This window comes from Myodes glareolus, chromosome 16 (genome assembly GCF_982192425.1).
Source record: "Myodes glareolus chromosome 16, mMyoGla1.1, whole genome shotgun sequence".
In the NCBI taxonomy this organism is placed as follows: Eukaryota; Metazoa; Chordata; class Mammalia; order Rodentia; family Cricetidae; genus Myodes; species Myodes glareolus.
The window spans coordinates 8,312,501-8,337,767 of record NC_142041.1 but is presented as its reverse complement, the minus strand read 5'-3'; the positions used below and the strand labels follow the sequence as shown (position 1 = coordinate 8,337,767).

Here is a 25,267-nt window from a genome sequence, read left to right as displayed (position 1 = left end):
AATCACAGAACCCAGGTTCTCTCCGCCAAGTCTGATACAACTCTGGGATACCCAGGCTTACTGCTTGTGACTTCTCTGGGAAAATAATGCCCAGGCAAAGGGGGCTTTGTTAGCTGGAAGGAGGAGGAAGGGCCTGGGGCTGGATGCGTAGTTAGAAATACAAGTCTAAATTTTCTGTCCCTGAAGTAAATGCATGACTCTTAAATCTATGTGCAGATTTCATGACATCTCTTCTAATCATTAGGCAATATTTATTCATTGATTTCTGATTCTAGCCTTTCTTGCTGGCAAAGTGATTAAAATGGTTATAAACATAATAAAAATCTAACATGCCCAAAGAGACACTGTTTTGAAGTGGCTACTGGTGAATGTTTGGCCATTTCCTGGAACTTTTACATAGATATACATGTACATATATAGTATGTATCCGTGTACCCACATATATATACATATATATATATATGTATATATTTAATATTCTATTCTTTCTATATATATACTTATACATATATAGTTTAGAAGATCATTCATAAATTTCCTTAAGGTTTTATCCTAGACTTCTCTGAACTTGGGAATTTGAGCTGTCACCTGAAGTTGGAGTCATCTGACAGGCTGTTGGTGCAGAGGAGGGCGTTCCGGGAGGAGCTTGGCTGGCAGGCAATACTGAGAAGTGGAAGTCAGGGCTGGCAGTGTGCAGCTTGCTGGAGATCACAAATGACTCTTGGATTTCATTGTTTTGTTTATTTCTTCTCATTTTTCTCAACCCCCAGGCAGCTGTTGACACTGAAGCTGATGATCTCAAGGAAATAAAAAGCATCTTTTTTTCTGGGTCTTCCTGGGCACAAATGAGAGGGAGGACTCTGTAAGGCCAGGCTTTGTGTTTCTTTCTGGACCTGTCACCATTCCCAGGGAAAAGACAGGTCTGATTTGCAGGATTGCACCATGAGGTTACCCAGCAAAGGGCAGGGGACAGCCCTGAACTACATAAGATTGCTATAAAAGTGGTTGGGGGCTAAATGAGCATGAACCAGATCAAAACTGCATTCCTACTTCAGCAACAGCAGATAGTTCCTGCCAGGGCTTTTTTATTCATTAACCATTAAAAATAACACATACACAGAAGGACTTCCCACACCATTTCCCCCTTTCTGTTTAAATAAAAAGAAAGGTTTTAACTTTAACATAGTAAAATTACATATAACAAAACAGATATCAAGTAAGAATTATAATATTTATATCTACTTTACCTTTTATCATAACTAAGGAAAACTATAACTATAACCATATATTCTTCAACTCTATCAAAGACTCCAAAACCACTCTAAATGCACCCAATCTTGTCTCTTTCTTTCTTGTGTGAGCATGTGTGTATATCCTTGTTTATAAGTGCATATGTATAAAGACACACATGTATGTGTATGTAAGTGCAGTGCATATGAAGGTCAGAGGTCAACCTTAGGTGTCAGTCTTCAAGCACTATCTAATATTTTGGTTTTGATTTTCATTTGCTACGGGGTCTCTTACTGGCCTGCAGATCTCTAAGTAGGCATGACTGACTGGCCTGTCAGCCTCAGACATCTGCCTGTCTCTGAGTCTGCAGGGCTGGGATTCCAAGCATGTACCACCATGCCCAGCTTTTCTGTATGGGTTCTCAGGATCTAATTCCGGTCCTTGTGCCTGCTGGGTAAGCACTTTACTAACTAATCCATCTCCTCAGCACCTAGATTTTATAGTCCGAGTTCATGTCTTTTTGATAACTATTCATTTCTAACAGAGTTACTAGACCATGATGAAATACCAGCCCTGTTAACAGAATGACCAGAGGTGGTCTGAGGATAGGAGGGCCATGTCTTCTTAGCAGCAGGGCAAGGGGTCTTGAAGTAAAGAACAGATGCTCCACACAACCACTGCATCCTCAGACGTGATATAGCTTATCCTCTCTTAGGAAGTGAGACACGGGCCATATTATCTTCTCAGCTGCCTGGAGTCTGGTATCCAGCTCAAACATGGTTGAACATTTTAGATTCGGGGTGCCGTTTCTACTCAGGTAGCTAGTGCTTAAATACTAGAACTTCTTGCAGAAAAAGACATCTAAAGAATCCATACAAATTTCTGTGTTTGTGCAGGCTAATAATTACTGGAGTGGTCCACACACACTATCAGGTATTTGTTAGTGGTTTTTAAAGAATGAAGAAAATGAGCTGTTTAGCCTCCTCCTTACTTGGGCTTTGGACAGAGAGAGACATTCAGCTTTTAACTTTCTTTTCCGAGGCGTGAATGAAGGGCACCATCCCTTCCAGTCATATCATATGTAGCCATGGATCAGTGGCATGAAAGAAAATCTGTATGATCAATCTGTTGGCAAGAAAATGAATAGGGCTAGTTAAAGCCTGTGTCCAGAGGCATGCTTGCGCTCCCTTTAAAGAATGGCACGAGGAATTATGAGATAAAGATGTCTAAGCTTTGGCAAAGCGAAGAGGCAGCGTTGAGGAAGAGGGAAATGAGTGGATGTGGAGAGCTGCCTGGAGAGAAGCACAGCAATCTGGGTGACTCACTGTGCACACTCCAAGATTCCTGTTTGCTAAAGCACCATGCTTGGATGCAGCCTCTTAGCCAAGGAGCCACAGCCCAGACAGAAAGGCAAGGCACACTCATGTTTTGTGACACATATTGATAAACAAACCCTTGGCTGACTCCAATTAACTTGAAGCCTTAACAGCCAGCCAGAAACCAACCTCTTATAGCCTGTGATGATCCTATGAACAAAGCAGAATATTTGACCTAGTGTGTGAGAGAAATCTGCAAGTCATGTCATGGTTAAGAGCAGAGTGAAGCCAGTGTAGTACTTTTAGCTTCAAACTGATGTTGTAGTAGGTATCTTGTTATCTTTGTATGCATATATAGCATGTGTGTGTGCACGCATGCATGCATTGCACACATGAGCACACATGGTCATTTGTGTAGAGACCATGTGCCACTTCAGGTGTCCTCCTCATTTGCATTCCATCTTGTCTTTGAAACAGTGTCCCTCACTGATTTTTGGCCTTTCCTGTTCAGCTAGACTGGCTGGCCAGTGATCCCAGGGATCCTCCTACCTCAGCCTTCCCAGCAATGGGGTTACATGAATGCAAAGCCACATCTGGCTTTAAAAAACGTGTGCTGGGGACCAGAACTTGGGTCCTTATGCTTGTATGGCAGGCACTTTGTCACTGAGCCATCTTCGTAGCCCTCAGTTGAGCTTAAGATGTCCCAACAACTCTGCTTGAGTTTTGCCATCGAGACCGCAAGGGTTGGGAATATGATGGGAAACCCCTTGGCAAGCCCACTTAGAGCACACACCTGGGTCCCTCTCACCCGGTGATCAGCACAGGGGAGCCTTCACTTTGCTCCAGACTCTTTCTCATGGGTTTCTGTGTCCACCACACTGCATCCTGATCTCATCCCATTCCCTTCGGTTCTAGGACTTTGAGCAATGGCTACATTTCATTTTCTTCTTTATTTATTTTTATTTCCCAGTCTCGTCACTGTCACCTTCTCACACCAGCCTTGGAAAAACCACTTGGCCTCATAGGGTCTTATCTTCCTCAGCTGTAACTTGTATGTAATAACTTGCATGGCTTTGGGTGTTGCTGCGAGTGTCCAATGTCGGCAGGGTGACAATGTACACCGTGGAACAAGGTAGAAAAACCGCGTGAGAAACATTGATAGTCTTCCCTTCCCAGTATCACACACAAGAATTTCCAGAGAACAGGGAAGGATCAGGCCTCCAGGAAGATGTTTTGACTTCCTTGGCAGATGTCCTGTTTGCAAGGATGTTTAATGTGGTGAAATGAGCCTCATTCCTGACAAGAAGTAGCCATGGAACTGGCTTGGTCTTTCTAAGCATGGGACATTTGTTGCCATTTCCCAAGGGAACAATCTCCACTGTCCCATCTTCTCTCTCCTGTTATTTATTTACTTAATTATATCTTTATAAGCAGAACCTCTGTCTATGTGTAGCTGAAGCTTGGCTGGAATTTCCCATATAACCCAGACTTCCTCCAAACTTTGTCTCCTGCTTCAGCCTGATGAACGTGGGAATTCTAGGTATGCACCACAATACCAGGCTATCAATTAAAAAAAAAAACTTAGAGAGCAAAATATCATTGTTTTTTTTTCCATTCCAAACAAAATACTACTTTCTTTAGCATTGGAAGGACATTGTCTGTCTATCTGCCCATCAATTCTTCACTCTTTGCCCATTAATTCCTCATGTTATTCACCGTGTCCTTGCTCACCATCCGCTGCTGTCTTGGCTGTCTGTTCCCACCATGAGAGCTCCAAGCCGACTCCATCATGTAGACAGTAGCCCACTCTGCAAGCTCCGTTCTGAGTAGGACAGATATGGATATTCTGAAGGCTGCTGATAGCCAGACAGACCTAATAACATCAAAGCAGTTCCATTGACATACTCTCGCATCCAGTTAAAGAAACAGACCTATGAACGGTCGCCATCATCAAGAGCATGAGCCATTCTTTTCCAAGCCACCCTGAGGATGGGATGAGTTACCAGCATTGCCTCAGCTCCTGACAGACACCATCATTCTTCTACCTCTTCAGAACGTCATATCCCAGGCTCACTGCGTCGACCTAGCAGGGTTCACACCATGGTGTCAGAGGGAGGGAAAGGGTTGGAGATGCTTTCCATGCTGGTCCAATTCCGAAGAAACTAGATTCTGATCAAAGCAGGCATTGTGAACACACTCAGTCATGTTTCTGGGCTGTTATATTAGATTCTTATTTTATAGTTGATAAGAACTCTCTGTTCGAAATGCCGCATAGTGCACGCTAAGTTCTTCCACAACATCAAACCTATTGTTGACTTCAAAAGCTAAACCAACCTTTCTGGAGTTCTTCCTGGTGAAATGCAGAGGCTGGTCTGTAGAAAACAAATGGGTAGCCCCTGAGTCAGTGGAGGGCCTGAGCGAACCGTCTCTGCCCTCCTTTGGGCCCTTGCATTGGGACTCATGGTGTATACTTCATGTAAAGGACGTGGCAGGCAGGCCCTTGTAGGGGTCCTCCATGGTTCAGATAGGCGATAGAGGTTCATTAACAAGAATACAATGTTATGGTCAGCTGTTAACATGGCTAAGGAAGGTTTTGGATATAAACCCCCTCCTGAGATCCAAATTGTAATTCTGGTTGTTGATCCATTCAGGATGAACTAACTGATTCATGGCCTGTGCTTTTGATTATATCTTCCTGGAAACCCATCAGGCCTGTGCTTTTGATGACATCTTCTTCCTGGAAGCCCATCATTGGAATCTGCTGAATATTAAACCTTAGCCAAAGTCCTTCATTACATGGAGGAGGAAATGTTTCAGAGTGAAAAGAGAGACAGGGAAGCAAAGGAGGAAGAAAGAAAGCCAGACCAAGACAGAACAGCAAGAAAGCATTGTTGTGAGGGCTAGCTGAAACTTTTCTCGTTTGCCTGTTCCACCACTGAAATTGTCCGGCGTTCCCTGCCTAACCCTGGGGTTAGATGCTATTCCACGTTGGGAAGAGGACCAACACAAACATTTGTTTTAGCCTGAGAACTCAGCTTCTCTTGCATAGATGGAGCCCAGAATGAACTTGTCTATGGTGCTGACCGGATGGAGACATTGTCATCAGAAAGCAGCTGACTTGACGTTTGGAGAGAATTTTAATTTAGCTAATGCACCGAGGGCAAGATTCAAGAATCTCCCTAGGAATCTCATGCTGGGAAAAGGAATAGGCACTAGACAGAGGTGGGGGGACTTGTCTCCTGGAAGGAGATTCCAAACAGTTCTAACAACTCGTCAGACAGGACGAGACTGAAATCTAGATAACCACAGGGCAGTGGTATTTTAGACTACATGTTGAGCCGGACTGTTCTTATCCAGACCCAGAAGATAGACTTGAAGAGTTTGCTGGATGCTCATGTCTTCCCAATGAGCTCACATCGACTAGATCTCATTTTAACCCTTTCCATTAAAAAAATAAGTTTGCTATTCTTTGCAGTGAATTTTAAATTTTTATGAAATAGTGAGTCACTTATATACACTCTTAATATTAAACATTTATTGTGTGGCTAGGTAAAAAGAATCTCATCATATTGAAAGAGGTCATGGCACTCTTCTCATTAGGGAACATACAAACCTGGGACAAAATGTTTGCTTCCTCGTCCTTAATGTCTTGGAACAGGCCTGTTGACACTTACCAGTCAACCAAGACACAGTCTACTGGGTAAGACATTCCAGGTCGTTGCTGTCAATGTATCTACTGAAAGAAATAACACAGGCACCAGTTATATCCCATGTGAAGGGGAGAGTGAATTCAGACTGGCCATCTGAATAAGGACAGACGACACTAGTGTGTGAGAGATAGATTTCTCCTTCTGCCTCTTCTTCTTTCCAAGTTCTCATGAACATCTTTCCAGCTGGGCAAAGGGGCATGTGCACAGGTCTGTCTGCATTCTTGTTTGGATGGGTGACTTAACAACAAAGATTTCTGCATGTTTGCTCATAGTAATTGTTAGACAGCAAAGTGTTACAAACACCACTGGATGTGGGATTCCCCTCTGTGTGCTGTGAATATGTTTTATTGCCCTTGGTTAATGAATAAAGCTGTTTCGACCAATGGCTTAGCAGAGTAAAACCAGGTGGAAAACCTGAACAGAGATACAGAGAGAGTAGGAGGAGTCAAAGAGATGCTATGTAGCTGCTGAAGGAGAAAGATGACAGCCGCCAATCAGAACCTTCCCGGTAGGCCACAGCCTCGTGGTGATACACAGATGAATAGAAATGGGTTCATTTAAGATATGAGTTAGTTAGAAATATGCATAGGTTATTGGCCACACAGTGTTGTAGTTAGTGTAGTTCTTGTGTGATTATCATGTCTGGGTGGCCAGGAAATGAATGAGCAATTGCCGTCTACAATCACTTAACATCAGTCAGTGGGGACAGGTGAGAGTTTGAAAACTATTTGAGATTTACTCCCTTTTCTCTCATCATCATGTGGGTACAGGAAGTTTGGAAACAAACCTAATAGTCATTACAATCATAGATAATAACTTGAATTGACAAAGCATTTTAAGACCTAAAAGGATGGATACAGGTTGGAGACATGAAGCAAATGTAACATGATGAAAATGATGATGTCACCTCAAGTTTCTTGAAGAGAACCTTTGAGAGAAGGAGGAGACGGGTGAACAGCATCACTTATAAGTCAGCCTGCTAGACACTGATGTCAGAGCTGAGCATGTGGTCCTTGCTGTCCCCAGCAGAACATTGACAAATGGTGTGAACATGCTGCTCTGTCCTTCAGTCACCCCATGGATCTGGTGGGTCAGCACCTGGCTGATAAAGACAGCCCGGAGTGGAGAGTTCTAGAAACCTTGGCACAAGGAAAATCCAGTTATCCTCAGTGAGGAGTGGAGTTAGGGATGGAGAACTTGAACTGAAACAAGGCTTGGAAGCAGACTCCTGGTGGAATTGTGCATGCCCTGCCTTCCACAGCCAAAGGTCGTACACAGTGGACTCAAGCACTGAGCAGGCACAGCCTTCTCCTCCTGTCGTGTTTCCGTAAACAATACGGTCTGTACTTTGTAGCAGGCATTCTATTTACAGGAGGGTGAGCACAGGTTTATGTGGATGCTGCACCTGAATATGAGGGACTTGATCATCTTTTGATTCTGTATTCGAGGGTCCTGGAACCAAACCCCATATGCAGAGGGGGACAGACGGCAGGAATTCTGTGCCTCTGGGACAACGAACAACAGATAGGACATAGATGTTTTCCAAACCAGGTTCGAGTTCAACGTGAAGGAGAATTTCATGGGATTGACCTTTTGAGGCATAGAGGAGTGAGCTTCCCTAGATGGCTGTCTTCAGGAAGAGTGTGTGAGCAGTGCTGATGAGAATTAAACCTCACCCTGACTCCAGGACTGTGGTCCAATTAGGCCCAATTAGGCAGTGGGTTAAAGTGCTGGAGGTAGCTGATTTTCTGGTTCATAGCCATACTTCTGGGATCCTCTGGGTCTCGTTCATGTTTGCTGTATTTCATTTTTAGATGAGACCTCAAAACATAGCTCAGGCTAGCCTTGAACCCACGATCCTCTAGCCTCCACCTCCCAAATTCTGGTTGTACCAGTTTGAACCTCCAGGCCTGTTTGCCTTGATGTCTTCAGGAGTTTCTCATCTTTTTTTATAATTATGTAAATCTGCATTCCTTCCTCTCACGCAACATTTACGTTGGGCTCTTAAATAGGCAGAGAAACGCATAGGAACTGTGTCGAAAATCCGAAGTTCTACTACTGCCCGTGGCTCATCTGGCCACCCCAGCAACAGATGGATCCATTTCACTTCCAAAACACCGCACACATCTAGTTACGGCATTTGAGTTGATTGGTGTTTATAGTAGAAACTTGCTGTTTGTGTCTTTCATGGCACATTTTTTACTTTTATTTTGAAACAGATCTCATTGTGCAATTTAGGCTGGTCCGGAACTCACTACACTTCCCAGGGCGGCCTTGAAAATATGATTCTCCTGCCTCTATCTCCCCATAGCTGGCATCGCACGGATACACACACCACCCATATTCAGCCTTGATTGATGTTTTAATCTTGTGCTTTCTGCATTGCATACATATTATAAAAGGAGCTGAAAACCTCGGGCAGCAAGTTATCTTCCCAATAGAGTGGAAGGAAGGGTCATTAGACTTTCCCCCAGGGCAGCCCTGCAGGCCACAGCGCTTCCAGGGACAGAGCTATACCGAGCAGACCTTGCTCTCCACTTTGCCATATCGTTTGCCCAAGTTACTTGTCTATTGATCCTTTAATTTGTTCCCTGCACTTAAAAATGGAGACAGTAGCACCATTTCTCAGGGCTGTGAAAGTGGTAAGCTCAGAGTATGAAGAATTTTTACTTCATAAAAGTAAAAAATGTGAAGACACCCACCAAGCACACCCAAAACTCTCATTAGCGGTTTTGTGTCTCTGGGATCACCTGTAGTGAGGAGCTGCGGGCAGGCCTGCTTTTCATCCCGCCTGGCTCCTGCACAGCTAGCTTAGCCCCAGAAATAACAACACACAAATTGTATTCATTTAAACACTGCCTGGCCCGTTATCTCTAGAGAGTTAGTTACTGGCTAACTCTCACATCTTGATTAACCCATTTCTAATAATCTGTGTAGCACCACGAGGTGGTGGCTTACGGTGAAAGATTCAGCATGTTTGACCTGGTGGCTGGCTCCATGGCGTCTACCTCATTGCCCTCTTCCCAGCATTCTGTTCTGTTTACTCTGCCTACCTAATTTTCTGTCCTATCAAAGGGCCTAGGCAGTCTCTTTATTAACCAATGAAAATAACACATAGACAGAAGGCCCACCTACATCAATCACCTTTATTTTTATTTGATGGTTGGACACAAGCACAGAAATTTATACTCATTTTATGGTATATGACAGCAAAAAGCTACAGGACAGATTCAGCAGAAGCAAAAGGCTGATGGGTAGAATCTCAGAATGGCTAAGTTCAATTGTCAGAAAAAAAATATCAAAAAATAAAGTGGTGTTTATTTTTTGGGAACAGACAGCAAAAAGGAAATACTAAGTAGCTGTTCTCCGTGTCTTGATTCTCTAGAACAACAACCGCTACCAGCACGAACTGTCTGTGATTATGTGTGTCTCCTTCCTCTCTTGTTAGATCTCAGTCTGTGGTAGAAGCTGGGACCCTGAAACATGACGAGAAGGGAGAAAACGAGAACACTCAGCCCCTGCTGGCTCTGGACTGAGCCACGTCGCCCGCGTGATGCTCCCACACGCAAGCCTCCAGTGGAGCAGCTGCCCAGGGAGCCCCCGGGTGACTGACCTACAGACACACGGGCTCTGCCCGACAGGAGGTCCTCCACTGCTTCCCCAGCCATGACCGCCAGCAGCCATTGGTCTGAGCAGCCCACACTGGACAAAGATCGAAGGGATGTTCCTCAAACTCAAGTTAACCGATTAATTTGTTTTAGGGAGGGATTAGGAGGATGAAGCGAGGCATCTGTGTAAAAAGGATTCTCCCTCCCCACACATTTATGGTAGCAAATGCACTCACACAGGGAAAGACTGAATTGGCTGCGCACACACTAGGACAACAGTTACTCTAAGGAGTCACACAAGGACCCTCTCCAGGGTTTGCACATTAAGATGACATGCATTTCCAGATAATGACAGCAGTGTGAAACTGTTCAGAGACAATGTCAAGTGTAACGGAGTGCAGAACTCCAAGACAATAGTCGCTACACTAATGACCTGTTTTATTGACTTACGTTCCAACCCATCACCAGCATCTAAGTGCTCAGCCTGAGAGCATGACCTCACAGGTCCGGCTGTGGGCAAACTTCTTAATTTAAATATCCTGAAAGAATGATTTGTTAGTTGGGCCACCAGCTAACTTCATGAATTGGATTTAAAGAAGACACAGGCAGTGGCCAACTGACTGCTTCATCTTAGCAAAGTGATTTCCTGTAGGCATTCATGGGAATGTCTACAGAGAGCAGGCAACTCATTGAAAAAAAAAAAAACACATACTGATAAGCCCATTCAAGTTAGTCCTTGGGTTCCTACAGCAAAGGAAAGTGCTAGCAAGGCACTGAGTCCCACCCTCCTGTGAACTGTGGAGAATGGTCCTGAGCAGGCAGTCTATCACACAGCAAGGGCCTCAAGGATGGCTTAACATGTAAGTCCTGAGCTAAGAGAAGACAAAAAAAAAATTGCCAAGATGAAATGCCAAAGACCACTCTACGTCTGTATCCATTCTCCTTAGAAATGGACCCCAATCCCTACTCACAGGAAGTCAGACGGAAAACAGACATCAAAGGTTAGAATGTTTTATTTGTGCCATGTTTCCCAAGACCAGCTGAGTTACATAGATATCTTCTTCCCCATCTATCTGTGTGACATTGGCACTGACTAATATGACCAGAGTGCTTAACACCAAAAGGAAATCTCGATTGATAATGCTTAGTAAACTATTTCACACTTTATGCCTTTGGTAGGTTGATTTGTTAGTTGAACAACCTAAGAAAACAGGAAACCAGTTCAGCTTTCAACCAGGCATAATCATCTAAACAATACGGCTAGTTGTGAACACCTCTCTCTTCTGTCTACCTTCTGTTCCTGCCTCTTTCTCCCTCTGTGTCTCTCTTTTGCTATCCTTCCCCTATCTCTCCTCTTCCCCCTTCTCTTTTGTTTTTTTTTCTCTGACTCTTCCTCCCTCCTTCTGTCCCTCTGTCCCTCCATCCCTCTCTCCGTTCCTCCTTCCCATGCTGGAGATCAAAACGCGGACCTTGTCTTTCCAGGCTAGTGTTTCCCTCCTGAGCCTTGCACGACATTCTAGACATACATTCCTTCTCGGTTGATCTACTGGCTTATTATTATTTTTCACTACTAGAGAATAGTAACAAATACTATTTTTATGTTCCAACCTTGAAGGAGTAAAACTGAGACAGAATTTAAAAGATTTCTCAAACAACTGTATCATCGTATATAAAAACACCAATTCATTTGGTATAGACCTTCTGAATCATAAAATGCCAACCCTGAAAAATGTCTCCCGAGGCACCGGTGGAAACTCTCTTCTCATGACACGAGTGAGAGAACGGAAAGATTAAAGTGAATTAAAAATCTTTTATTGCTTGGGTTTATAAAACAAATGTGGGGATCCAAGTACTCAAAATATTGTTGGAGTCAACGATTGCCAACTTGTGTCACAGCAACGGTTCCTCTGGCCTTCCACATGACGACATTTAGAATCCTACTGTAATGACCAGATTTTAAAAACCATGTTATATTTACTCAGTCAAAAGCTAATTTTCACTGATTTCTACCATTTTATGACATGAATGTAAGGTGACAGTTTAACAGTGAGAACATATGGTTTGCATTTCATTATGTGTATGTAATATGTCGGAGAACCAAACCCAATAGGCGGCCGAGTGTCACAACATGAACACTGAATTGTATTGCCTTTTGTCAGTAAGTTCCTCCATTTAATAAATACTGAAGAACACAAACACCTTTTCTTTTCTGAGGGTTTGTTTTCTTTTCCGGAATTTGGGGATGATTTGCTATTTTTCTCCCATGCCTTAGAGGAATTTTTGAACATTGGCAAAAGAAGGAAAAAGTACCTTTTTTTTTTTAATGAATGGTCACATATTTTGTAAACGTCCTACTAAAAGCTAGTATCCTTGAGCTAAAAGAAAAAGGATCCATGCCAATCTCAAAGAATTGCTCGCTAAGTGAGGTTCAGAAAGCATCTTCTTTTGACATTGTATGAAAAGAATGCATCTGTTTTTATCCACCTATGTGGCTGGAATACGTCTGCAGCATTGTTCGACTGGCTTGGAGATCAGTGCATGAATGGCATTACATTCTGAGGCTTGAGTTAGCTTTAACTGTCAAACGGAAAACCAAAGACAATGATGCTTTACCGGTGAACTGTTCATCTTTGGAACGAGGAGCAAGATGACTTTCCACTCTTCTTCCTATGGCACGGGCCGTACTCAGATCAAACATACATGTGAAACGCTGTTTCAAAATAATAATAATTAGGTGGCAGGCTTGTTTTTGAGTGTGGACGATGGAAATGGCCTGTGAATTCAGAATTCAACAAGCTCTACCAGCTCCACCTCGGGGAGGGTCCTAGCAGCCCTGGGAACTTCCTACGCTGCTCTCCGACACGGACAGAATTGTGAGGAGACTCTCAGAAACCAAGCAGCCATCTTCCTGGCGACCCAGTGGACCTAGATCAGACGGCCATTGCAGATTCCAGGCCCTGTGCACAGAAGACAAAGAGTCCAGGCTATCTGGCCACCTGACCCCGAGTGGGAACGTTCACGTCCATGTTACATCTTCTCTCTGAGCTCCGATGTCTGTGGTATTGTCGTATTACAACATTATATATCTCCATGGCTTTGCTCAGCGTCAAAGGGAAAACGTTGCTCTTAGGAATAAGAGCTTGATAGCATTTCTATGATAAGCGCAGAGATGGGAGAAGACGCAGAGTCTAAACGAAGATACACAGAGAGATCCAAGGGCAAGGGTTGGCACAGTTTATATATCCCGGAGCAACTTCCCATTTATGTTAGGAAAACAAAATAAAGTTGCCTTTTTCACAAGTGTTTTTTGTTTTTTGTTTTTGTTTTTGTTTTTGGAATATATCTGAATTGACCAGAGAATTACTATTTAGTCAGAAGGGACACATTTGTACTTCCTGTCATCAAAGTTGACAGAAACACAGGGAAGATGGTGACAGAATAGTTTGACTACCTAGAAAAATACAACTGCCTAGAAAAATTACAAACGAAAGTGATTCGTTCACAGTTTCTCCATAATGGTATAGCCTCCGTGCACACTGTTCCATGTAGAAAAATATCTTTGGCTAGCAATGTAGACACAGCCAAGTGTTTCCCTTCAACCCGGGCAGAAGTTCAGTGCTGCCATGGGTGACTTAAAGCAAGGGGCCTCCTAAATGAATTGCAGTAAGGCAAATACTCCTCCCAGCGATTTCCCATCCAGAAGGAACCTTAGAGGTCTTCAGCTGCAAGGCAATGGGACGAAAGAGTCACGGGGCTTGAACGTCTATCTCCACACCTCAGGAGCAGCAGAGAGGCAGCTTCCCAGCAGCGCACCCAAGGCTGTGACAATTCCTTTTAAATTGCAGGAAGGCTGCGTCTCTGCTGAGGGGTCAGCTCGGGGTGCCACACGTCCACGATGAAGATCAGCCGGAATGACGAGGCATCCTGCCACACCTCGTGCTCAAAGGAGTCGTCAAAGATGAGCACCTTGCCTTCTTCCCACGTCCTGGAGGAGAAACACAGGCGCTTGTCAGATTAGCCTTGGGAGTTTCACAGCCCCGAGGACCAGTTTCATAGGCAGGAGGACCCCTTCTGACCACCGATGGGATATGACCCTGTCACCAAGCCTGGTAATAGTCTCGCATTAATGATTAAGAACTCAAGCTTCTTATTAGGGACACCTGTCTTCTCACGCTGCACAAAGGACACGCAAAGGACATGGGCTAGTGATCAGGACATCCTGGCATTATATCATATCCTCCATTTAGTCTGGATCCCATCTTAAAACAGATCTGATTAGCTGACCAAGTATCTAGAACAGCGGTTCTCAACCTTCCTAATGATGTGATCCTTGAATACAGTTCCTCATGTTAGGAAGACCCAGCCATAAAATTACTTCATTGCTACCTCATAACTGTAAATTTCCTACTGTAAAAGAATCATAATGCAAATATCTGATATGCAGGATATCTGATACGCATTTCCTGTGAAAGGGTCATTTGAACCTCAAAGGGGTCTCAACCCACAGGTTGAGAACCAGGATCTAGCCCTAATAGCTCGCACATGAGACAATTTCCAGGTCAGCCACTGCACAGCTGTCCTGTCTGTCATTCCGGACACTGGCTAAGATTTTTAGGTGGTGAAGACCAAAGTTTCCATTCCCAGGAACCCCACAAAAGCTGGGCACAACTGGGCGGTGGTGATGCACACCTTTAATCTCATCACTTGGGAGGCAGAGGCAGGCGGATCTCTGTGAGTTCGAGGCCAGCCTGGTCTACAAGAGCTAGTTCCAGGAAAGGTTCCAAAGCTACAGCGAAACCCTGTCTCAATAAAATAGAAAAAAAAATAAATAAAGGCTGGGCACATAGCATGAGCATCTGTAATTCTAGTGCTTCTACGGGGGAATGGGAAGCTGAGCGACAGGGTCGTCCCAGGAGCTTGTTGGCAGCTGACCTGGTGTACGCAGGGGAAAGAACAAGAGAGAGCCCTGTTGCAAACAAGACAGAGGTGAGGACCAACACTCAAGGTCGTCTCTGAGTTTCACACACATGTGGAATACACATGTGTATACACAAGTGTCTGCATTTGCCCTGACACAAATGTGTGTACACACACAGGCAGGAACCCACTTCCCCACCCCATAAGCCTCATGTATGCGACCGTGGCACCAGAACTTCTCTCTGCTCTGAGGCTGCTGCAGGCTTTACCTGAGTTTAGCTCATCCACCAAGGGATGTGAGAGCTGTGCCCACCTTCTTGGCCCTGTAACTGCTGCTGTGAGCAGAGATACGTTCTCTCCTGGACACTTTTCATCCTTCCTGTCTGTCTGTCCAGCAGCTCTGTCCGTCACACCTACCGACATTGTTCAATTTCTCTGGTAACGCTAGACCAAGAAAATGACTATCTCTCTGCTTAAGACATTTTAGGAGAAGGGAGTGGGATGATTTCCTTTTTCTCTTTTTTCTTTCTGGTTTTGTTTTTTTCTTAGCTTCCTTTCTTTTCAGGTTTGGTTTCACACAGTCATGAATGCCTGTTCTGTCATCGGCTGCCCATTCTATGTTTCTGTCCTCTGTAAACCTTTCAGGGAGCACTGTATCCCCTGTATCCAGAGGAACTGTATAAAACAGCCAAGCAACATATTTGCTGAATTCAAGATTATAAGATGAGAGGCACGCCGTAGGAGGAATAGGCAGGTAGGTGGGTGAGAGATGGGGAGGGCAGATTGAACTTTTTATTGTAAATATTACTTTTTAATCAGTTAATTAACTTAGAAAATTTATTTTAAAATCCCCCAATAGGTCAGTTATTATTCTCTGAGTCCCCTAAATTCCTCCCCCCTTTTGAAAACTACCATAAACAGTTCTCTTTGTCACAAATGGTGTGGGTACACTACTGCCCTCTAGTGGCTAGAGGCCAGGGATGCTGTTGACCATCTGGACCAGATATCCAGGGCCATAAAAAAATGACACCAATTCTGTTCTCAAGGAATGTGTCCCTACGAGAGCACTGTTCCTGGTATACTGTAATTTTCGGCTAAGATACAATACAAAATTCTAAACGTTTAAGTAGAATTTTAGTAATAATAAAAAAATCCTAGAGAAATTTTCATTTAAAAGGTGACAGCATTTAGCTTAGTATGAGCTGACATATATCTTCACATTGATATCTATGCATAAGTCCAGGTCACAGACTTCAGCTCACAACTTTCCGTGGATTGTGGAGGCACTGCATAGCCACCAGCGGCACGTTTCTCTTCAGACTAGCGTCCTATTTAGATTTTGATTATCACATGGCTCTCCTCTATGGTACTGCTGGAGGCCCTGAGGAGAAAGCACTCTGTCACACTGGTTTAAAATATTCCATGTGTAACCCACTTGCATAGCAGATGAAGCTAAGAATATAAACAAGATTAATTTCCAATCTGCCCATTTTTTCTAAGCTAGAATACTACTTAGGAGACACCTAATTTGGTTTTCAGGTCACTGGATATAGGAGTCATTTCTTCTATAAAATGGATCTTCCATAAATGGATGGAATGAAAAGCAAAACCATTTGGACCCTGTGTCAGGTGTCCTAGAAGACACAGAGATTTCCTCAGCTATGACTGCAAGTGCTTTTATCCAGTGAGCCACCCCCTGGCCCAGCACAGACATATCTTAAGGGCATTATGCTAAGTGGATCAAGCCAGCCACTAAAGGCCAGATACTGTATGATTCCACTTGTATAAGGGTCTGGAATGATCACACTCATAGACTAAAGAGGAATGGAAGTCGTCCGGCTGAGATGGGGTATGGTTATAGGCAGAGCATTCCTGTCCCAGCAGCCATTTCCCAAAGAACCAACACTGAGACTTCATATTACGTATAAAGGGTCAGCCCATAGCTCAGCTTGTTACTGGCTAACTCAATTTAACCCATTTCTATTAATCCATTTGCTGCCTTGAGACTTGTGGACTATTCCACAGTATATGGACCTAGTGCTCAACAATCCAGTATTTTGATATAAAATTCTGGAGATAGGTGGTGGCAATAATTGTGCCATGTAAGTGAACATAATGCCAATAAAACATATATTTTAAAATGGTTAACATGTTTAATTTTGTGGTGTGCATTTTATCATGATTAAGTAAAAAAAAAACTGAAAGGCAAAGGGACACATGAGAGAAAAGAGTCAAAAAGCATCCAAAGACAGTGGGACATCACGGTCTTTGAAGGGAGTAGAATAAAACCTTTCGGCTCTGGCATTTGTCACTTGATCTGGGGCAAGTTACTGATGCTTCTTTATTAAGGAAGATTCACGCTCTGATAAATCCATCACCAAGCAAAAGTCCCACAAATGGCTAATGCATGTAATACCCCATCCAGACTGAAGATGTAGCCTACCCTATGGTAGACAGGCTCTGAATGTTGAGAATTAGCTCAAAGCTGGGCAAGGTCATTTAATGCAAAGCCTACTGTATACCAATGTGTGGGATTACTAGTATTATTTATTGGAAATCAATATCAAACAAATTCCAGCAACAGAGCACACTGTAGAGCCTTGGCTGATCACCCAAAGGATGGAATGGCTGACAAGTTGAAAAGGATGTCCCAGCATCACTAGAAGGTGCTAGTACAAACTGATGACCCAAGAAAGGGTCAAACTCACAAGTTCAGTTTTTATTGAATGTGTGTCATTTCTTTCCAGTCCTAAGGTCGGACTGCTACATGCAGAGCTATTATTACGTTAAGTGGGGAGCGTCTGAACTTAGCACATTCACGCTTGTATTGTCAGCTGAGGGCTCCACAAGAGGGCAGGGTAGTAATTCAACTTCAGAATAGAACATCTGAAACACACGTGGGAACAGAACAGAAAATAAAGACAAGACAATAGAATACCAAGAATAGCTTTGACTTCACTCATTATGAAATCTGACTTAATTTGAGAAAACTGAAAATCTATCTGAGATGCCAATGACAAAGGGCTCTAGAAGCTATTTGAGCACCACAGAATTTGGGCGCCATTTAAAAGTCTACATGTCATTCAAAAAGAGCACAAAACTCTCTGACGCATAAATTACATTTTTCTGGGATATTTTGATAGGTGTAATGAAACCAAGGATTTAGGAATGTTTAAAAACCTTAATCATCCCATGCATTAACTTCATTGCCTGTGAGTTAGAAAGAGCAGCTCCCATGGGACATACTGGCCACTGCACATGTGATGACTTCAGAGTCACTGTTTATGGCTTTCCAAGTAGTTTCAGTCAAATGTGTACCAGGTGTGTCACACCTGCAGCGTGTGGGTCACGCGTGTCCCAGGATAGTAATGAACTGAGCCTAACATAAAATCTTCAACTCACTTAATATTGCAGGATTTAGTTTTGTAACGTGATCACATGATTCTTGAGCAGAAATTCTACAGGTAACAAGGTGCCTTTGCAATGTTGAAAGGTTGGACATGCCTGGGCCACTAATTAACCATTTTTTTTAAAAAAAAAACCTAAAATCTGGAAGGCATTTCCATGGATTGTGCACTGAATTTTTCTTTAAAAACATTCATTTTAAAATATTTCATTGACTTCTGGGGTGTTTTGTGTGTATGTGTGTGTGTGTGTGTGTGTGTGTGTGTGTCTGTGTCTGTGTCTGTGTGTCTGTGCTTGTAACCATTCTTCAGCTGCACATGGGGTCAGAGAACAATTGGAAGGAGATTGTTGTCCTTCTTCTGCCATATGGATCCGGGGGCTGAGCTACAGTTGTTGGACTTGGAGAGAGGCACCTGTAGGCACTGACCAATCTCACAGCTCCGGATGGACTCTTCTAAGTCCTTAAAGGACTACGGGGGAGTTTGAGGAAGTATGATCATGAATTCAAAAGGTCCACATGGTGAGGATAAAAGCCAGTGTGGGCTATCCAATGAGACCTGTATCAAAAAGGACACAAAATAAAAACTACACAGGGCGATATATCCTGCTGGGCTTATATATAACCTTGGACTTTCTGTTTCCAGAGAAAGTAGCAATGGTGATTACATACAGGAGCTCCTTTCCTGAAAATACTGCCCTTTACCCTTGCACTAGCTTTCAGGGGTGGAGTAACAACAGCAGCAGCTTCAATTATTCCAAGGAGGCACAGGGGAAAACAGCAGAACCTCTTTCAAGCCATGTCTCCACCTGAGCTGGCCCAGGGCTAACCTGGACAGATCTCACCAGCCTGGGAAAGAAAGCACGCTTTGTACAACCAAAATAAGGGCAATGAAGTTGTTATAGGACTACAGACCTCTTCTGAATGAAAAGCAGAGGCTTAGTAGAACACACACACAGTTTCCTGGCCATTGTTTTTCAAGAAAAACTCTAACAAATATGACTAAGTCATGACAGGATTATGATACAAGCAGCTAAAGACAGGGACGTTTTCCCAGGGTGGCCTTAGGAGGGGCCTCCCTAGCACCGTCCTGTGAGGACTGGTGATACAGTTTGGGGGGCAGGGGCTGGATGAATATGCTGCTCACTGTTTGGATATCTGACCATTGGAAGAAGAAGGCCCACCTCATATGCCAAAAGATGCAAGAATATCCAGTAATAAGACAAAGCAATATTGCATAATCCTTCAACTTCTCAAATTATTATAATTATAACTAGAGATAATGACATAATGGTGGCAGGGCATACTTAATAGCTATAATTTTGTCACACAATTACCACCAATATTAATAAGGCTAGTGACGACTCTACACGCTTAGTTTTCCACCTAAAAATCCTACAGACAAAAATGTCAGTGAGCTTTGCTAGAATGTTCTGAACCGGGCAAAAATTATAACATAATTGTGCTTTTTATCCAAACGAACTTCATGAAGACATGACGAACTTGCTCAGGACGGGCTGATTCTGTAGACTGTGGAAATCCTTTAGGTTTACTGTTAAAGCCCAGTACTTTAACTCAAGATTATTGCCCTAGGGATATTCTTAGTGTCTGAGGATGCCATGCTGAGGTGACCTACGGGCATTTGATCAGACATTCAATCAGGAAAAGGGGGTTCAGAGCTCAGAAACAAAACCCAGCCTTTATAAATTCTAATGCTCACAATGCTATAATGATGTGTATAACTTCAACTTGTCAAATTGCTAAATGTTACTCTTCTGCAACAAGCAAGCCTCGGGGAAAACACTCTTGCCTATTTCTTCTAAGCCCAGGCCCCATGTGCACCATGCTTTCACCAGCCATGGCCCAACATACCCTCCAGGGGCTATATCATCACTTCCCAACTCCTTAAAGCCTCTGAGTTTATAGTCTTGGTGACAAGAACCACTGCTGATGCCACAGAAAAATCTACAGGACAGATGAACCCCTTCTGCAGCAGCCAGACACAAGGGTGACAATGGCTCAAATACATGGAATGCATGCGTGTACCACAGAGGGTGGCTGCAACTGTGGTTCTGAGTGTATTCCTATAGATGGCGTTGGCTCCACACTAACAGGGGTTTATTATTCCCACTTTGCGTATAAGGAAACTCAGGATTAACTCCTGGTAGTTTGAATAAGAAGGGGCACCTCAGAAGCTCATTTATTTGAAAGCTGAATCATCAGGGAGTGGCACTATTTGAGAAGGATTAGGAGGTGTGGCCTTGTTGGAATAGGTGTGACCTTACTGGAAGGGCATGGGCTTTGACTCATGTCAGGTCTAGTTTCTATCTCTGGGCCTGAATGCCACCATATTACCCACCATAATTATAATAAGTATAATCTTTGAAATTGTAAGCAAGCCCCAAGTTGAACACTGTCTTTACTATGAGTTGGTCATGATGTCTTTCTACAGCAACAGAGCAGTGGCTAAGACAATGGGGTGCCAGGTTGTCTAAGATCACACCAACTAAGAAAGCAAGAATTTGAACTCAGGTCATGTTAGTTCAGTGTTAGTAATCTGCTTTTAAGAAAATACAGAATGCTAAAATCTGAAATAAGATCTGTATCTTCCCAACTACGCTCACTGCTTCTCAACTCCTACTAACAAAGACTGGTGTATAAAGCTTCCGGAGGCCGACCCTGGCAGCATCCACATCATTTACCATAGGACAACGATTTCCAACTTCCCAGCAATTCCTGCAGCAATCCGAAGCTCAGGACACAATCGCTTTTCACCAGAGGTGAAAATTTCCTGTGGAGGGTAGCTACACACATGTGTACACTCCACTCCTGTGTAGGAAGAGCATAGCACTAAACCAACAGGCTCACACACACTAGACAGATGCCTTTAACTTGCCAGGTTGCTCAGATACAAATTGCTCCTATCCAACAGCAAGCAAACCTCAGGAAAAACAGCCCACCTGGCTAAAAGGGTTCCTCTTGTATGGCCTTGAGGGGCAGGCTCTAGTGACTACCTGTGAATAAAGCCTCATGGCCAACGAAATGGAACAGGGGCTGATTTTGTGGATCTGTGATTCTGGGGGGAGGGAAAAATGGGTGAAAGTCATAAGACTTAATGCACCTTCTCAGATACCCTCTAAAAACAAAGCAACAACAAGTTCTATGGATGTGCGGCAGATAACAAATTAATTTTTTCCTTAATGTAATTATTTTAGCATGACTTTTTATATAACTTCCTACTTGGAACCTTGGGAGATTCTGAAAAACCACATCTTATAAATTGTAGATGTATGTAGCGAGGGACTGTTTATTTGTCCAGCAATACAGTGAGAAAATGAATGGCTATTTGTCCAGTCACCACTGACTGGTCATGAATGCCAGTGTGTACAGCTCTGATTTGTCACGAAGGCCAGTGTGTGCAGCTCTGATTGGTCATAAAGACCAGTATGTGCAGCTCTGATTGGTCATAAAGACCAGTGTGTGCAGCTCTGATTGGTCACAAAGGCCAGTGTGTGCAGCTCTGATTGGTCATAAAGACCAGTGTGTGCAGCTCTGATTGGTCACAAAGGCCAGTGTGTGTAGCTCTGATTGGTCACAAAGGCCAGTGTGTGCAGCTCTAATTGGTCACGAATGCCAGTGTGTGCAGCTCTGATTGGTCACGAAGGCCAGTGTGTGCAGCTCTGATTGGTCATAAAGACCAGTGTGTGCAGCTCTGATTGGTCACAAAGGCCAGTGTGTGTAGCTCTGATTGGTCACAAAGGCCAGTGTGTGCAGCTCTAATTGGTCACGAATGCCAGTGTGTGCAGCTCTGATTGGTCATAAAGACCAGTGTGTGCAGCTCTGATTGGTCACAAAGGCCAGTGTGTGCAGCTCTGATTGGTCACAAAGGCCAGTGTGTGCAGCTCTGATTGGTCACGAAGGCCAGTGTGTGCAGCTCTGATTAGTCACTAATGCCAGTGTGTGCTCTCCTGACTACCTGCCAGTGTTGTTTTAGGTTTCAGGCAGTGATAACTGGTCTGCAGAGGAATCATGAGGTCATAGGTTCTTAGCACAGTTCTACTGTAGTTTGGAATGGCCCCTTAGAGGTGTGGGATAATTCCCAAAGCCCACACAACTTAGCCACTCCTTAGAGCACTAACCAATTTCCACTTGCTGGTGGCACACTTACCCACCAGTTCACGTTTATTCCGCTCTGGATCAAATTTGCTACTAAGCTGGCTGACAGTCCAAAAGCAGTTGCCACAGGTGATCTCAGACTTCACAGCTGCTTCTAGCATCTGAAATTCTCACCTTGAGAATGTAGCCTGATCCTATCTTATAAACAATAATATACATCAAAGGCTAAACAGAGCAGTATTGCCATTCAGCTGGCTGAGGGTCTGGTTGTCTACCCAAGCACACAATGCGAGCAGGCAAGGAGATCTGTTGCAGGATGTTTGACCACAGTGAACCCTGAGGTTGCATTATTTACTGGAAAAACCTGTTTCTAGTTGTGGTGTGGCTCAACCTTAGCACACAGCTTAAATCCAAGAGCTTTCTGACTGAATGTTGTAAACAGGATTAAATAAAGTCAACCATAAGTCAAGAGGCAGAGCAAGCAACCAGTTGACAGGAACTGAACATAGGACTAAGGAAAAAAATCAGAATGAGACATACACAGGAAGAAGAAGAGAGGGGTGTCAGTTTGAGGGGTCTGGTTTTGGATGGTGTAAGAGAAGGCAGCAGGTTTCTGGGACTTCTGTGGAGTGTTTGGTTGGAACCTCTGCTCACTCCTGCACCATTTGAGAAGCCCCATTCCTGCCTTTAGAGGCCAGAGACTGGGCCAGCTTGACCTTTCCCAACCTGGCCTTGCTTCTGCTGTCTTCTATTGTTTCCCTTTGAGTTACCAGTTCAGCATCCATTACTAAGCACAGGCAAAAAGATATATTTATATCTATCTCTATCTCTATCTATCTCTATCTATCTATCTATCTATCTATATTATTGGACTCGACATTGCAATGCCAGGCAAAGCACAGAGGAGTGTTTTCCAGTTGGTGGAATGAACTAAGAGCCTTGCTTAGGTTGGGACCAATCACAGCCTTCCTCTTGGAATGTTCCACTGTGTCAGCTATAGCTGTTGATCCCATCTCTTCCCCTCAGACAATAACTCCCTGAAAGTGGATGGAGACAGTAAGTCTGGTGTTAGAAGCCCTAGGAACTGGCCTTGGCCACACCCACTCTCCCACTGGCCACACCCACTCTCCCACTGGCCACACCCACTCTCCCACTGGTCACACTTACTCTCCCACTTGGCCACACCCACTCTCCCACCTTCCTCTTCAAGTGCTCTGACTCCTGGTTGCTGAAGCACACAGTATTGCTCAGATTTGGCGCCTTTGATTTTACAGATGTTTTAGAATGTGTTCTCCCAGCTTTCAATACCTAAAACCTTCTTGTCTAAAAACAAATAAGCATGCCAACTAAATCACAAAACAAAACACAACGCGAGATTCCCAAATCTTAGGGGCAAGTGAGGTCCTGGCCAATGATCCATTTGTAACCTTTGACCTGAGCTCCCTTCGGGCTATGTAGCGTGGGTTTTTCTGTAATCTTCCTGATCATGTATATTTGGGAACAAAAAGCCCCATGTGATCCGCCATTGTACACTTGTCCTACCCTCCATTCTGTGCCCTATCAGAGACAATTAGGAACGCAGAACACGGCAGCATCTTGGTTTGCTGCCTCTAGGAGCTTCCATTTCAGCAGGATCATCAGGTTAACGAACGCTGACAGCAATGATAGCTGGCCAGGAACCACTGAGGCACACACTGTGCACATGGCCTAAGATATCAGCCAGCAGGTCTTATTTTTATGAGCTGAAACTGGATCTTAGTAATTAACATACTTTGCATAGATACTAAAAGCTGCTAGAGCAAAGAAGTATCTAGAAAATTCCTCACAAAAGACAGAGCTTGTGAGGCTCCTTCAAGTGTGGCTTGTTCACAAGAGGGTGAATCAACTGTTGTGATTAGAGAAGAAGCAAGCACTTCGTGGAATCCTAATGTTTGCTGTGGCCTTGCTGAAGCCAGGAGGAGGATTAAGTGCCTCTTAGAATCATTCCCTTTAATCCACGCCACAACGCGACGAAGTAGGCATTATTGCCAATTTTACAAGCCAGGAAGCTGAGATTTCAGGAGATTAAGTGACTAGTCAAGATCACATAGTGCCAGAAATGCTTCTGCAAGTGTCAGTCACACACTGAGCCATGCTGTCACCTCCAGAGCAGAGCACACCTCCCCCAGGGTGGTTTCTTCAAGGAGGCAGACTTCCTAGACACACGCACAAGTCAGGCTGTGGAGCCTTAAGCACAAGGCAGAACGTGGGGAGCTCAAGGCAGTGGATTGACTCTGAATACAGGGTTCTCCACCAGAAGAAACTAGGAGGCTGGGTAGGCAGAAGAGGGTTGTGGGGTAAAAGACAGGGGCCTGCCCTGACTCTGTATGGCATCTCTACACCCCAAGAAAGCACAAAGGTCACAGACTAGAGATCATATGCAAATCACTTTGTTTCTGTCTACCTGGGCTACGGAGACATGGACAGATCCCACTGAATACAGACTTTCTATAAGGAACACTTGCTGTTGACTGATGGGTGAAACAGATAATCACAAAGGAAACATACCTGGTCTCATTGGCACACCGGATCTTGCAGCCTTCCTTGGGAATCACCAATCCTAGATGCATTCGGAGTCTGCAGTTTGTGGGTCCCGTGTGTGGCCACACATGAGTTCCAGGATGCATGATGGAATATTTGATCTGCACAGAGTGTATGACATCCAATCATCCATTTATCAAGGTGTGGAGAAGCAGCAGAATCAGCATCAGTTAACAGGAGAGAGTCTTGGTAACCCTAGGGATTTACACTCGCATCCTATTTCTTTGCGAAGGAGCTAAAAAAAAAACCTAAGCACTCTCATTTTCCACCGAGTGATATAACGCTCAACACTTTCGACCTTCAAATTTTGACATCAACAATATGAAATTATGTTTCATTAAAGAGTGAAGGGAAAAAGAGACATCTCTTGTGTCACGGGAAATAATT

At 43.9% G+C, this 25,267-nt stretch overlaps 2 protein-coding genes across 12 annotated transcripts in view; one reads left to right on the top strand and one right to left on the bottom strand.

The window, feature by feature from the left end:
- The window catches only part of Clvs1 (clavesin 1), a 171,052-nt gene extending 158,992 nt beyond the window's left edge, over window positions 1–12,060 (top strand). For both annotated transcript variants that reach the window (XM_048420103.3, XM_085677023.2), the window contains exon 6: window positions 9,705–12,060. In XM_048420103.3, the coding sequence (XP_048276060.1) occupies window positions 9,705–9,792 (88 nt within the window). In that variant the 3' untranslated portion in view covers window positions 9,793–12,060. The remainder of the gene's footprint in view (window positions 1–9,704) is intronic.
- Window positions 11,655–25,267, bottom strand: part of Asph (aspartate beta-hydroxylase) — a 181,710-nt gene continuing 168,097 nt past the window's right edge. For all 10 annotated transcript variants that reach the window (XM_087897068.1, XM_087897073.1, XM_087897074.1 and 7 more), the window contains 2 exons: window positions 24,848–24,981; window positions 11,655–13,849 (listed from right to left, as the gene is read on the bottom strand). In XM_087897068.1, coding sequence (XP_087753194.1) covers window positions 13,699–13,849; window positions 24,848–24,981 — 285 coding nt within the window. In that variant the 3' untranslated portion in view covers window positions 11,655–13,698. The remainder of the gene's footprint in view (window positions 13,850–24,847; window positions 24,982–25,267) is intronic.